The sequence below is a fragment of the Urocampus carinirostris genome, chromosome 12 (assembly GCF_059441175.1).
Source record: "Urocampus carinirostris isolate Australia breed hairy pipefish chromosome 12, RoL_Ucar_1.0, whole genome shotgun sequence".
Classification (NCBI taxonomy): Eukaryota; Metazoa; Chordata; class Actinopteri; order Syngnathiformes; family Syngnathidae; genus Urocampus; species Urocampus carinirostris.
Genome location: NC_142360.1, coordinates 39,631,285 through 39,647,190, shown reverse-complemented (window position 1 = coordinate 39,647,190; position 15,906 = coordinate 39,631,285). Strand labels below are relative to the sequence as shown.

Below are 15,906 nucleotides of genomic sequence, written 5' to 3'. Positions count from 1 at the left end.
GTTCTGTGCTCTAAAAACGAACGGAAGAAAACTTCCGCTAGGGAAGATTTTTCGTGTGTCCCCTTATTTTATTTATCATTGTTTTCATTTTCTTTCGAAGTTTGAAAAAAAAATTGTAACTATTTTACGTGGTTTTCAAAATAAAATGTCTAAATGTAATTTTCAGCTCCATCGACTCACAAGAAACAAGCACGTGTGCAGAAGTGTGCCGGACGTAGGGGTGTGTCGTTCGCGAACGTAACGCCTCTATGAACCGACTCTTTGAAGTGAACCATCACAAATGTCTCCATCTATGAGTATGAATATGGAAATTAGTATTGATATGATAGTTCTTTGTATGTTTTTTGCCGACGATTCAAATCAATGTTTTGTTTTTACCGGGTCAAAGTTTTTTTTAACCACTAGGTGGCACTAAATATTACAAGCAATCCCTTTAAAGCAGAGGTCTCCAACCTGGCTCCTGTGGCCACCAGGGTGCCCCTTACCAACTCTTGACATGCCCGTGGACTTGTTCTGAAAATAGCTCACCAGTGCTGGGCCATTGTGATTTCCTGGTAAAATTATTACCCTGGTAATAAAATTAAAAGCAAAATAGGAATCTATTCATGAAATAAACACATATATTTCTTTATCCTTTTATTCATTTATTTTTAACTAGCAATATTACTATATTAGCTATTTAGCAAGCTACGTAGCTAGCTTTTTACATTGTTAGCGCAGATAGCATAGCAAACATTTTACGTTTACTCGTTATTAAGTAAAAATTTGGGATCCTTTCCAGTTAGCTATCCAGCTTTGCTTTTTAGTTGAGTCATGTTGTGTTTATTTTTGACGCCCTTAATCTAGTCAGCTTTTTGGTATTTTTCACATCTAGGGTAACTTACTTAAATGCCTGTAAAATATGGTGTTGACATTAAATGTCATTATTGTCTGGAAGAGTAGAATGTCTTTCTGGGAGGAAATGCAGAGTCAGTTTTTTGGGGGCATTTTTTTTTTGTTTTCCATCTGACGAGTTAGATTTTTTTTTGTTCTTTTAGCTAGCTGCTACCTGCTTATTTTTCAAACAAACTTCAAGCTATTTTTAAACTACTTAGCAAGCCACCTAGCTCAGTTGCTATTTTAGAAATTCACATCTAGGGTAACTTACTTAAATGCCTGTAAAATATGGTGTTGATATTGAATGTCATTCTGTTTTGGAAGAGTAGAATGTCTTTCGAGGGAAAATGCTGAGTCGACAAAACCAAAAGTGCTGAGTCAGATTTTCAGGGTCATTTTTTTGTTTTCTATCCGACAAGTTAGATGTTTTTTTATTCTTTTAGCTAGCTGCTACCTGCTTATTTTCTAGAAAACTATCAAGCTACTTTTAAACTATTTAGCAAGCCACCTGGCTCAGTTGCTATTTTAGAAATTCACATCTAGGGTAACTTACTTAAATGCCTGTAAAATATAGTGTTGAAATTGAATGTCATTCTTGTCTGAAAGAGTAGAATGTCTTTCTGGGGGGAAATGCTAAGTTTTTGGGGCGCAATTTTTTTGTTTTCTTTTCGACGACTTCGATGTTATTTTTATTCTTTAAGCTAGCTACTACCTGCGTATTTTTCTAGCGAACTATCAAGCCTCTTTTAAACTATTTAGACAGCCACTTAGCTTAGTTGCTATTTTAGAAATTCACATCGAACCCTTTGCGTTCTTTCGAACCAAAAAGTAGCTCAAATGTTGAAAAAAAGTTGGAGACACCCCTGCTTTTATGCAACAAAAATCGGAAGAGCCGTTTGGGAGGTGAAAGAGCCGACTCTTTTTTACAGAGCCGAGCTAAAAGAGCCGCTTCTCTCAAATAGAGCCGGAATGTCTATCAATAGCAAGTTTTAACGTGTGTGCGCGCGCATGCACGTCTTCCTATCGCCCCGCAGACTTTGCAGTCAGTTCGTCCCAGGCAGTCCAGCAGAGAAGATCTGCCTTTTCATTAGTAACTGGAATCTCCTTTTGCAACGTTTATTTTGGTTCTAGAGAAAAAGAAGAAGGAAAGGGAAGACTCTCGAATGTTGGAATGCAGAAGTGCGAGCGGAGGCAAGAGGGACGGCTGAAGAAGCCAAGGAGAAGAGCACAAATTGATGATCTTCGCCAAAAGCAATGAAGAAACTCAAGCGTTCCTAAAAAAAAAAGGGAAGAAAACAACTTGAAATCGCATTCTTTCCGAGTTTTTTTCCTTCTAGTGCCAGGAAATCGAGTGAAGTGAGTCCAAAATGTTGCCTTTGACAGCTTGGAGCCTCCTCGGCTGGACTTTGTTCCTGAGCACGACTGCGCAAGAGAAGGGGTGAGTGCAAAATCACACTTTTCCAATACAAAACAACCATAAATGTTGTGTTCAAGGGGGCTTGGAAAAGAGAGGACACTCTAATCACAAGGATGAAGACGGGGTGTTGTGACCCCGACTTTCAGAATATTATGTTGGGTGATGCCCTGCAATCCTCTATTTAGACCGATACTCTACACTTGAGTGGTAATCGATACCGATACAAGATACTATCGATTTTCCATACCACTTTTGTTTCCTAGATGGATTAGGATACCCACGAGTGGTCAGCGACACATAAAAAGATACCGGGGATGTTTGATATCGCTTCTATTCCAAAACAATACGCAATTATTGCATTGTCCTCATTGCTGATATCAGATACCAGGGATATTTGATAAAACCCGTCGATAACAAAACTAATGAGTTGTATCGGCACGATAAAGAAACCAGGGATGTTTGATATCACTTGTATCCGAGATCAATATGCATCTATTGCATTTTCATCAATAGCGATAGATGATACCAGGGATATTTGATAAAACCCGTCGATAACAAAACTAATTAGTTGTATCGGCACGATAAATAAACCAGGGATGTTTGATATCACTTGTATCCGAGATCAATATGCATCTATTGCATTTTCATCAATAGCGATAGATGATACCAGGAATATTTGATAAAACCCGTCGATAACAAAACTAATGAGTTGTATCGGCACGATAAAGAAACCAGGGATGTTTGATATCACTTGTATCCTAGATCAATACGCATCTATTGCATATTCACCAATAGCAATAGATGATACCAGAGATATTTGATGAAACCTGGTGATAACAAAACTAATTAGTTGCATCGGCACAATTAAAGATACCAGAAATATTTGATATCGCTTGTATCCCAAATCAATACGCATCTATTTCATTGTCATCAATAGCGATATCAGATACCAGGGATATTTGATACATTTTCTTCGATAACAATACTCATGAGTTGTCAACAGGACAATAAAACATACCAGGGATGTTTGATATCACTTGTCTCCTAGATCAATACGCATCTATTGCATATTCATCAATAGCGATAGATGATACCAGGGATATTTGATGAAACCTGTCGATAACAAAACTAGTGAGTTGCATCGGCACAATTAAAGATACCAGGAATGTTTGATATCGCTTGTATCCCAGATGAATACGCAGTTATTGCATTGTCATTATTGATATCAGATACCAGGGATATTTGATAAAACCTCTCGATAACAAAACTAATGAGTTGTATCGGCACGATAAAAGATACCTAGGTGTTTGATATCGCTTGTATCCCAAATCAATACGCAACTATTGCATTGTCATCAATAGCGATATCAGATTCCAGGGATATTTGATAAAACCTGTCGATAACAAAACTAATGAGTTGTCATTGAGACGATAAAAGATACCAGGAATGTTTGATATCACTTGTACCCTAGATCAATACGCATCTATTGCATATTCATCAATAGCGATATCTGATACCAGCGATATTTGATACAACTTTTCAATAACAATACTCATGAGTTGTCATCGATACAACAAAACATACCAGGGATGATCGATATCACCTGTATCCCAGATAATTGGCAATTATCGTATTGTCATCAATAGTGATATCAGATACCAGGGATATTTGAAGAAACCTGTCGATAATAAAACTAGTGAGTTGCATCGGCACAATTAAAGATACCATGAATGTTTGATATCGCTTGTATCCCAGATGAATACGCAGTTATTGCATTGTCATTATTGATATCAGATACCAGGGATATTTGATAAAACCTCTCGATAACAAAACTAATGAGTTGTCATTGAGACGATAAAAGATACCAGGAATGTTTGATATTGCTTGTCTCCCAGATGAATACGCAATTATTGCATTATCATCTTTAGCGGTATCAGATACTAGGGATATTTGATACAACTTTTCGATGATAAAACTCATGAGTTGTCGTAGACACGATCAAAGATACCAGGAATGTTTGATATCACTTGTACCCTAGATCAATACGAATCTATTGCATATTCATCAATAGCGATATCTGATACCAGCGATATTTGATACAACTTTTCAATAACAATACTCATGAGTTGTCATCGATACAACAACACATACCAGGGATGATCGATATCACCTGTATCCCAGATAATTGGCAATTATCGTATTGTCATCAATAGTGATATCAGATACCAGGGATATTTGAAGAAACCTGTCGATAATAAAACTAGTGAGTTGCATCGGCACAATTAAAGATACCATGAATGTTTGATATCGCTTGTATCCCAGATGAATACGCAGTTATTGCATTGTCATTATTGATATCAGATACCAGGGATATTTGATAAAACCTCTCGATAACAAAACTAATGAGTTGTATCGGCACGATAAAAGATACCTAGGTGTTTGATATCGCTTGTATCCCAAATCAATACGCAACTATTGCATTGTCATCAATAGCGATATCAGATTCCAGGGATATTTGATAAAACCTGTCGATAACAAAACTAATGAGTTGTCATTGAGACGATCAAAGATACCAGGAATGTTTGATATCACTTGTACCCTAGATCAATACGAATCTATTGCATATTCATCAATAGCGATATCTGATACCAGCGATATTTGATACAACTTTTCAATAACAATACTCATGAGTGTCATCGATACAACAAAACATACCAGGGATGATCGATATGACTTGTATCCCAGATGAATTTGCAATTATCGTATTGTCATCAATAGTGATATCAGATACCAGGGATATTTGATACAGCTTTTTGATAACAATACTCATGAGATGTCAACAGGACAATAAAACATACCAGGGATGTTTGATATCGCTTGTATCCCAGATCAATACGCAACTATTGTATATTCATCAATAGCGCTAGAAGATACCAGGGATATTTGATACAACTTTTGATTTCCAAATCGATATTAACACTCCGGTTGTCATTAGTTACTCAATAGTAGCAATGTGAGGGAAATAGGTCAATACAGATACTCCTCAAAACTGATACAAGACAGTATTGATGTTTAGTAACCCTTTTTTCACAGATTAATATCAATTATCTCATCTTGATGTGTCATTGATACCAATGGAGGATACTAGGGATAGCCTTTATCACTTATCGCCAGATTACTACAAATACTCTACTCTTCAATTGTCATTGATACAAATATAACATACTAGGGATGCACAGTATCACTTTGTTTTTCAGATTGATACCAATGTTTTAGTCTTGATGCGTCATTGATATCAATAGAGGATACTAAGTCTCTTCAGTATCACTTATTGCCAGATCGATAGAAATACTTCTACAAATATATATATACTGTAGTGGTATTTTTGTAGGATATCATTGTAATATTTCTGTAGTAGTGCTTTGTATTCTTGTCATGCTGTAGTAGTATGTTTGTGGTATTTGTTGTATTTGTATTTTTGTAGTATATCTGTAGTAATTTTGTAATATTACTGTAGTTTTATTTTTGTAGTAATTTTGTAGTGTGTACATAGTAGAATTTTTGTAGTATATCGATAGACTATTTGTGGTAACACTGGAGTTGAATTTTTGTAGTAGTATTTCGGTAGTAGTATTTGTGTCATAATATTTTTGTAGTAGTATTTTTGTATTATAGTATTGCTGTAGTGGTATCTTTGTTGTATTTGGGTAGTCATATTTTTGAAGAATATTTGTCGTATTTCTAATATTACTGCAGTTCTATTTTTGTAGTATATCCATTGTAATATTTCTGTAGTAGTATTTTGAATTCTTATATTACTATAGGAGTATTTTTGTCGAATTTGTGTCTATTTATGTTGTATTTTTTTAAGTATAGCTGTAGTATTTTTTAATGATACCATAGTTGTATTTTTGTAGGATTTGTGTTGTAATATTTCTGTAGTAGTATTTTGTATTCTTGTATTACTGTAGGAGTATTTTGTTGTATTTGTGTCTTATTTATGTTGTATTTTTTGAAGTATATCTGTAGTATTATTAATAATACCAGAGTTGTATTTTTTAGGATTTGTGTTGTAATATTTCTGTCGTAGTACTTTGTATTCTTGTATTACTATAGGAGTATTTTTCTTGTATTTGTGTAGTAAATATGTTGTATTTTTTGAAGTATATCAGTCGTATTTTTTTAAATAAAACTATCTTTGTATTTTTGGCGGATTTCTGTGTAATATTTCTGTAGTAGTACTTTGTATTCTTGTATTATTATAGGAATATTTTTTTTCTTGAATTTTTGTAGTATTTATGTTGTATTTTTTGAAGTATATCAGTCGTATTTTTTTGATAAAACTATAGTTGTATTTTTTCGGATTTCTATTGTAATATTTCTGTAGTAGTATTTTGTGTTCTTGTATTAATGTATTAGTATTTTTTTTTTAATAGTACTGTAGAATTTATTTAGATTTTTGGAGTGAAAGCATTAAGTGTGATATTTAGTTTAGTCGTATTTTTTGTTTTTTAGTATTTTAAAAAAGTGTACTACATAGATATTTTGCGTACAAATGAGCTTTAAGTTAAAAAAATAGTGCATGTCCAATTTATCTCCATCCAGGCTGAAGAATTAACAATTCATTGTCATGTACTTTTGCCGTTTTCACCATCCGTAGAAGGAATTAAAGCTTCAATGACACAAACGCGATCACCGTCCTTCTTTGGTGGTTTAGCTCACTAGCAACACTAAATGATTTCTGTAGCTTCACTGAACCCAAATGGCTTACACGAGTGGCTAAAGAAGGAAATTGTGGAAGCAAGTGGAATATTCCTGAATCACCCATTCATATAGTTGCTTTATTATTATTATTTTTCCATCTCTTTCGGCTAACTAGCTTAGCATAATCAGCTTTTATGCGTCAGAGATCTCACTGAGCAGAAGCCTCGAAGGTCCCGAGACACCGTGGTCCCCCCGCCGTCTCGGCACCTTATAGTCCTTTGCGCCTTGTAGCGTGGTAATTGATTCATTAAGAGTTTTGGCTCAACAAATACTGAATTTGACTTCCTTTTCTTTTCCGACTGTGGTATTATTCTTTCGGGTGGTCCGGCGGAGTCACCCCAGGACTTTGAAGTGTGTTTGCAGCAAGACTTTGATTCCACATGCCGGTTCCGATGTTTAATTGAGGGAAGGGGGCCCGTTTTGGGGGTCACAGTTCAAAGGGCAAGCTTTGATGCTCCAAAACTAGAACATTACGAAAAAGAGGACTAATTAAAGTCCTGGACTGCCATCTGGCATTCGTGGGGGGCTCTGGAGACCCTTTTCGCATAAAAGTGACTTCAGGACGTCCAGCAGGAGCTTTATACAGTGGCTTGGGCAACTATTTGGCCCCTTTGAACTTTTCGTATCCAAACCCAGCTTTAAACGTCTCCACGACAGTATCCCTGACCTGCCTGGTGTGTTCCCCGGTCTTCACGATGCTCTCTGCGCTTTAAACAGACCTCTGAGACGATCACAGTGCGGGTTCATTTATATAGAGACTTGATGACACACAGGTGGATTCCATTTATCATCGTTAGTCATTTAGATCAACATTGAATCACTGAATTTCCGGACAGAGTTTGCTGCACTGAATTGAATTTATTGTACTGCGTGGTGATTTTAAATGAATTCGAAGGTGTCGCTATAATATAAAGTACTTGAAGTGGGTTTTGTTTTGCTGGTGATTTTGTTTTATGAAAAAAAAAAAGGTGACTAAATCCTACTATCCCTGCTTTAAACGGCACAATACTCTCGTTCGATAAATTTGGGTAGTGGATATTTTCTCTTTATTTGGATCGCAGCTTGTCATTGGTGTCAAGAACCAGAACAGGATCAGGACCCAAACGCGTGACGTTACTCACACAAGCTTTTTATTATACGGGGAGTTTAATGGGGCGTCATGCACGTTAGGCAGCGGTGTGGCGTGAAATTCTTGGAAGCCAGAGGCGGACAAGATCGATACCAATTGCCCGAGTAGATATCGGACAGATGGGGTCGATACCGGACAGGACGGGACAGACAGGATAGATAATGAAACAGATTATCAAAATTAAACAGGACAAACTAGACGGGAAAAAAAACTTGAGGGAATAATAAACAGGACAAAAATAAACGGGAACAATACCGGACAGGAAATACCAACAGGAAACAGGACCGAGTCAAAACCCACGTCTTGCGGGGCAGGGGTTCGTTGACGGACTGACAAAGGAATAATGAGAGCACTCAGCTTTAAATAGACAGAAAGCCAATCTGTTAACGAGCCGCAGCCGGCGCCACACGGGCGGGGCCAATTGGGCGCCATGGCAACCGTGACAATTGGGTTGCAATGGTGGGTCCTTAAGTCAAACTAGTAAGCAAACGTGAAACTACAGAGCGCACTTGATTAAAAGCCTCATGCGCAAATATAAGGACATTTTGTCTTTGTACAAGCCGCACCGGATTTTAAGCTGCAGGCTAAAAGAGTCATAAAACGAACTCACTCACGTCCATTTTTTTATATTTTAAGACTCGATGCCCCTGCATACCTAAATCTGGGGTCATGAGATTGAACCTCCTGTGTGGAGTTTGCATGTTCTCCCCGTGCTTGCGTGGGTTTCCTACGGGCACTCTGGTTTCCTCCCACATTCCCAAAACAAGCATGTCAGGTTCATTGGCAACCAGTTGAGGGTGTCCCCTGCCCACTGCCCGATGATAGCTAGGATGGGCTCCAGCACCCCCGCGACCCTACTGTAGATAAGCGGTGCAGATAATGGATGGATGGATGAATAAAAATGTGAATAAAGGCAACCTAGCGTAAAATGTTAGCTCTTTATTTCCAAACAACTATACTGTGGGCTCTGCACTGTTGCCATTGATGGTTGCCATGGTCATGGACCAAATTGCATTTGTTTGTCGTCGTTCCTCGAGGATTAAAGGAAATTACAGTGATTAAAAAACTGGTATGGAAAGAGAACACAAGTGTTTTATACTGAAGACCTAAAATAAGGCAGGGAAAAGTTAAAATATTATAAGTACGCAGTACATATCGAGGAGGTAAAGTTCCTATCTTGAGACCAAGAGGTCGCAGGTTCGATTCCCGGCTCTGCGAGTCCTCGGGCGAGACACCGAACCGCTAATGCTGACGCCGCTATCGGTGCGTGAGCGTGTGTGTGAATGGTTAAGTGTGAAGCACATTGTAAAGCATTTCGGGAGGTCTTCAGTCGAGAACCAGTTTTCAAGTACAGGGTGTACCCAGCCTACCCCCCCCCCCAAAAATAATAAGGTCCACTTCTGACCTGAATCCCGAAGCACTCTAGAAACGCTACTATAAGTAGCGAGTCTTCACATTTCAATTTATCCCTAAATCCGATAAGCCTCCCGGCATCCTTTCGGCCCCCCCCTTTGCTCCAACTGAATCCGAGTGAAATTCTGAGGGAGCGCACACCCTTTGGCATGCCTGAGAGAAGGATCAGGTGCTCGGCATTACGGCCCGAGCGGTTCCTGAGACTCATGAGAACATTTTTGAGAGGGGAGGGAAAAAAAAATAAGAGCATGAAATGGATTCGTTTGATCTACGGCGGCTGGAAAAAATACAGAAAGCAACCCTGGGATGAACCCCCTTCCTCTCCTTATGGGTCAGGTGCTCTTTACTAGGGGTGTCCAAACTTATGAGAAAGTAGACCGCTGCCTAAAGTGCATGACTCCCCATTTTCCGTAAAATAAAAGGTTTGTGTGAGTAACGTCACGCGTTTGGGTCCTGATCCAGTTCTGGTTCTTGACTCTACAATCCCATCATTCTTTCATAAATTCACAGTGCTTGGTTATCAGCGACCTCGTAGCTCTCCTTCGTAGCGTTTTCATTTGACTGTCTTGTCAAAAAGCGCTGCTGTGCCGTAAAAACAGCTTCCGTTGCTTCACCTTTTTGCAGCGTTAGATTTTTGTTTTGCTTTGTGGTGCCTCTTGATATGATTGTTTATGAAAACAGCCATAGTCTCTTAGCAAATTAGGCAGTTGTTTCGGATTTTGGTGAAAAAATACAGAAAGCAACCCTGGGATGAACCCCCTTCGATGGGTCAGGTGCTCTTTTACTAGGGGTGTACAAACTTATGAGAAAGTAGACTGCTGCCTAACGTGCATGACTCCCCATTTCCCGTAAAATAAAAGGTTTGTGTGAGTAACGTCACGCGTTTGGGTCCTGATCCTGTTCTGGTTCTTGACTCTACAATCCCATCGTTCTTTCATAAATTCACAGTGCTTGTTTATCAGCAACCTCGTAGCTCTCCTTCGTAGCGTTTTCATTTGACTGTCTTGTCAAAAAGCGCTGCTGTGCCGTAAAAACAGCTTCCGTTGCTTCACCTTTTTGCAGCGTTAGATTTTTGTTTTGCTTTGTGGTGCCTCTTGATATGATTGTTTATGAAAACAGCCATAGTCTCTTAGCAAATTAGGCAGTTGTTTCGGATTTTGGTGAAAAAATACAGAAAGCAACCCTGGGATGAACCCCCTTCGATGGGTCAGGTGCTCTTTTACTAGGGGTGTACAAACTTATGAGAAAGTAGACTGCTGCCTAACGTGCATGACTCCCCATTTCCCGTAAAATAAAAGGTTTGTGTGAGTAACGTCACGCGTTTGGGTCCTGATCCTGTTCTGGTTCTTGACTCTACAATCCCATCGTTCTTTCATAAATTCACAGTGCTTGTTTATCAGCAACCTCGTAGCTCTCCTTCGTAGCGTTTTCATTTGACTGTCTTGTCAAAAAGAGCTGCTGTGCCGTAAAAACAGCTTCCGTTGCTTCACCTTTTTGCAGCGTTAGGTTTTTGTTTCGTTTTGTGGTGCCTTTTGATATGATTGTCGATGAAAACAGCCACAGTCTCTTAGCAAATTAGGCAGTTGTTTTGGATTTTGGTGAAAAAAATACAGAAAGCAACCCTAGGATGAACCCCCTTCCTCTCCTATGGGTCAGGTGCTCCTTTACTAGGGGTGTACAAACTTATGAGAAAGCGCCGTTCTTGGTAAGCTGAAAATGTGTGAGGGACGACTATTCAGCCTGCCATTCTTTGATTGACAGTGCTCGACCTCGTAGCTCTCCTTTGTACCATTTTCATTTGACTGTCTTGTCAAAAAGCTCTGCTGTGCCGTAAAAACAGCTTCCGGTTGCTTCACCTTTTTTCAGCGTAGGTTTTTGTTTCGTTTTGTGGTGCCTCTTGATATTATTGTCTATGAAAACAGCCACAGTCTCTTTATTTAAATTAGGCAGTTGTTTCGGATTTTGGTGAAAAAATACTCAATTTTCCATTTTTCCTGGGTGGGCGGCCCTCACCGTCAACTTTCCTTTTTTTATATACAGTCATTGTGTCGGAAATGGGGTGGGCTCATATTCTCACATAAAGCCAAGGACAACAAGGCCAAAGCGCTACTGCCATCATCTGGTGAATTGTGTTTTTTTGTTTTTGTACACATTTATTTTATACTGCTGTCAATATTACTAGCTAGCCACTTATTATGAATTTAATGAAAAAATTAATTGACCACGGGCCCTAACTGGCCCCCGGGTCGGACTTTGAACATGCCTGTCCTATACGAAGAGTCATCTGGAGTTTTTAGTCTGGATCTCCGATTCTGGTTTGAAAAATGTGTTAATGTTCCAGAACAGGGGTGGGTAAACTATTATTGCACAAATATAGAAATATACCACGATACCTCTTGTAGTAATGTACATGTATAAATACTGCCTGTGTCATGATTACTTATTCGGGGCACCTGCTACTGCCCCGTTGGCGCCAAGAGCCACGGGACCTGATTGGCTGTTGGACTCTTTTTAAACTCCCGTCTTCCGAAAAGAAGCCGTCAGACTGTCTGCGAACTTATGCTCTCAGCTAGGCAAGCTTTTGTACTCTCCGACACTATCCTGCCCTGTTTCCTGCCTGATACCTGTTACCGACCTCTTTTGTGGACCCGTTTCTGTTTCTGCTCCTCCGTTCCGGCCTTCGACCTGTTTTTGCCCTGTTTCCTGCCTGATGCCTGTTGCCGACCTCTTTTCTGTATCCGTTTCTGTTTTTGCTCCTCCGTCCCGGCCATCGACCGGTTTTTGCCCTGTTTCCTGCCTGATACCTGTTGCCGACCTCTTTTCTGGACCCGTTTCTGTTTTTGCTTCTCTGTCCTGGCCATCGACCTGTTTTTGCCCTGTTTCCTTCCTGCTACCCGTCGCCGACCTGTTTCCTGGACCTGTTTCTGTTTTTGCTCCTCCGTTCCGGCCTTCGACCTGTTTTTGCCCTGTTTCCTGCCTGACATCTGTTGCCGACCTCTTTTCTGGACCCGTTTCTGTTTTGCTCCCCTGTCCTGGCCATCGACCTGTTTTGCCCTGTTTCCTGCCTGATACCTGTTACCAACCTCTTTTCTGCACCCGTTTCTGTTTTTGCTCCTCCGTTCCGGCCTTCGACCTGTTTTTGCCATGTTTCCTGCCTGATACCTGTCGCCGACCTGTTTCCTGGGCCTGTTTCTGTTTTTGCTCCTCCGTTCCGGCCTTCGACCTGTTTCCTGCCTGATATCTGCTGCCAACCTCTTTTCTGGACCCGTTTCTCCCTTGCTCCTCCGTCCCGGCCATTGACCTGTTTGGCCCCGTTTCCAGCCTGATACCTGTTGCTGACCCTTTTTCTGGACCCGTTTCTGTTTTGTTCCTCCGTCCCGGCCATCGACCTGTTTTCTCGCTGTCTACGACCACCCTCGCTCGACACGGAAGGGCCACTTCCGCATTCCTGCTATCTGCTACCCGTGACCGACGATCATCAGATCATGGAAGCGAGCGCTGCTCTCTTTCTTAATAAAAACTAAGTAAAACGAACGCAATTGGGTCCTGTCTCTGTTCCTGGTCCGTGACAGCCTGCCTTTCCAATTGTACCTACTATCATGCAGTATATAAGGGGCATCAGGTTGTAGGGGGCACTTTTAAATTTCGTGGAATGTATTTTTTATGTAAAGAAGAGTGAGGAATTTCCTAGTCGATATATTTATTGCAGTCCACGTCAAATTTAATGCTCCCTCTCCCCCACAAAGGGGCTACTTGGTAGCGGCCCCCTCCGTGTTCCGAGCCGGGGTAGAGGAAAGCATCAGCGTCACCATCTTCAACGCCAAAGCAGAGACTCGGGTGCAGGTCCAGTTGGCCGTCAAAGGGCAAGTGGTGGCCCATGGTCACGCCTCTGTGCTCGGTGAGAACGCTTAACTCTACCTACATGACTGCCTGCCTACTTCCCTGCCTACTAACCTAACGCCACCCACCCACTAGGCATACAAAACCTACCTACCCATCCAACCAACCACCTACTTACACATCCTACCTACCTACACATTCTGCCTTCCTGCCTGCCTGCCTGCCTACTTACCCACCAACCAACCTAATGCCAGCCAATCACTAGGCCAACAAAACCTACCTACCGACCAAACTAACCACCCACTACCTACACGACTTACCTACCCACCCATGTACATACACATCCTACCTACCCACCAACTTACCTACACGACTTACCTACCCACCCACGTGCATACACATCCTAACTACCCACCGACTTACCTACACATCTTACCTACCCACCGACCTACCTACAGTTTCTACAGTACCCGACTACCGGCCTTCAGTCACTACAGTACCCGACTACATACCTTCAGTTCATACAGTACCCACCAACTTAACTACTGACTAAATAACATACCAACCTACTTACCCACGTACCTACTGACCTACCTACCAACCTACCTACCTACCTGCCCACTAACCTACCCACATACCTACCTACCATCCCACCTATGCACCCATCCACCAGCTCTTTATCAACCTACTTAACCACCGACCTACTAAACTGACAACCTACTTACTTATCGACTGACCCACCTATGCACCTAACAACTACCCACCCACCTACCAATCCACCTACCGACCTATGCAACCACCTAACCTACCTAACTATCTACCAATCGACCCACCCATGCACGTAGGTATCCACCTACCAGCCATACCTAGCTACTGAACCTACCTACCAAATATACCCACCTACCTACCTACCTACAGTTCCTACAGTACCCGACTACCTGCTTTCAGTACTTACAGTACATGACTACCTAGCTTCAGTACCTCCAGTACCCGACTACATACCTTCAGTACCCACCAACTCGCCTACTGACTAAGCTTAGTACCCACCTACCTACCGACCTAATCATCTACCCACCAACCTACTTACCCACCGACCTACTTACCCACCATTGTACCTAACTACCTGCCCACTAACCTACCCACACACCTACCAGTTCACCTACGCTGCCATCTCCCCACCTTCCTACCAACCTACTTAACAACTCACCTACTGAACTCCCCAATTGCTTACCTATCACCAACTTACCTACCGACTAAGCTTAGCACCCACCTACCTACCGACCTAATCATCTACCCACAGGCCTACCAACCTATTTACCCACCCACCTACCTACCTACCTAACAACCTACCTACTTACCCACCATAGTACCTAACTACCTGCCCACTAACCTACCCACACACCTACCAGTCCACCTACGCAGCAATCTCCCCACCGTCCTACCAACCTACTTAAAAACCCACCCACCTACTGACCTACTGAACTACCCACGCGCTTACCTATCACCAACTTACCTACCGACTAAGCTTAGCACCCACCTACCTACCGACCTAATCATCTACCCACAGGCCTACCAACCTATTTACCCACCCACCTACTGACCTACCTACCTACCTAACAACCTACCTACTTACCCACCATAGTACCTAACTACCTGCCCACTAACCTACCCACACACCTACCAGTCCACCTACGCAGCAATCTCCCCACCGTCCTACCAACCTACTTAAAAACCCACCCACCTACTGACCTACTGAACTACCCACGCGCTTACCTATCACCAACTTACCTACCGACTAAGCTTAGCACCCACCTACCTACCGACCTAATCATCTACCCACAGGCCTACCAACCTATTTACCCACCCACCTACTGACCTACCTACCTACCTAACAACCTACCTACTTACCCACCATAGTACCTAACTACCTGCCCACTAACCTACCCACACACCTACCAGTCCACCTACGCAGCAATCTCCCCACCTTCCTACCAACCTACTTAAAAACCCACCCACCTACTGACCTACTGAACTACCCACGCGCTTACCTATCGACTGACCCACCTATGCACCTAATCCCCCACCCACTTACCAATCCATCGACGTACATTCAAATCCTACCTACCCATTGACCTACAGTAACTACAGTTCCCCCGTACAGTACCTACAGGACCCACCTACCTATCTAGCTGCAGTATTGACAGTACCCGACTACCAACCTTTACTACCTACAATTCCCACCAACTTACCTACTAACTAAGCTACATACCCACATACCTAATGACCTAATCATTTACCCACTGGCTTACCAACCTATTTACCGAACAACCTACTGACCTACCTACCTACTTACCCACCATCGTATCTAACTACCTGCCCACTAACCTACCCACACACCTACCAGTCCACCTATGCAGCCATCTCCCCACCTGCCTACCAACCTACTTAACAACCCACCTACTGAACT

At 41.6% G+C, this 15,906-nt stretch overlaps 1 protein-coding gene across 3 annotated transcripts in view; it reads left to right on the top strand.

Moving 5' to 3' along the window:
• The first annotated feature begins 1,914 nt into the window (after nt 1-1,914).
• The window catches only part of cpamd8 (C3 and PZP like alpha-2-macroglobulin domain containing 8), a 112,532-nt gene continuing 98,540 nt past the window's right edge, over nt 1,915-15,906 (top strand). For all 3 annotated transcript variants that reach the window (XM_088349564.1, XM_088349565.1, XM_088349563.1), the window contains exons 1-2: nt 1,915-2,314; nt 13,346-13,497. In XM_088349564.1, coding sequence (XP_088205690.1) covers nt 2,244-2,314; nt 13,346-13,497 — 223 coding nt within the window. In that variant the 5' untranslated portion in view covers nt 1,915-2,243. The remainder of the gene's footprint in view (nt 2,315-13,345; nt 13,498-15,906) is intronic.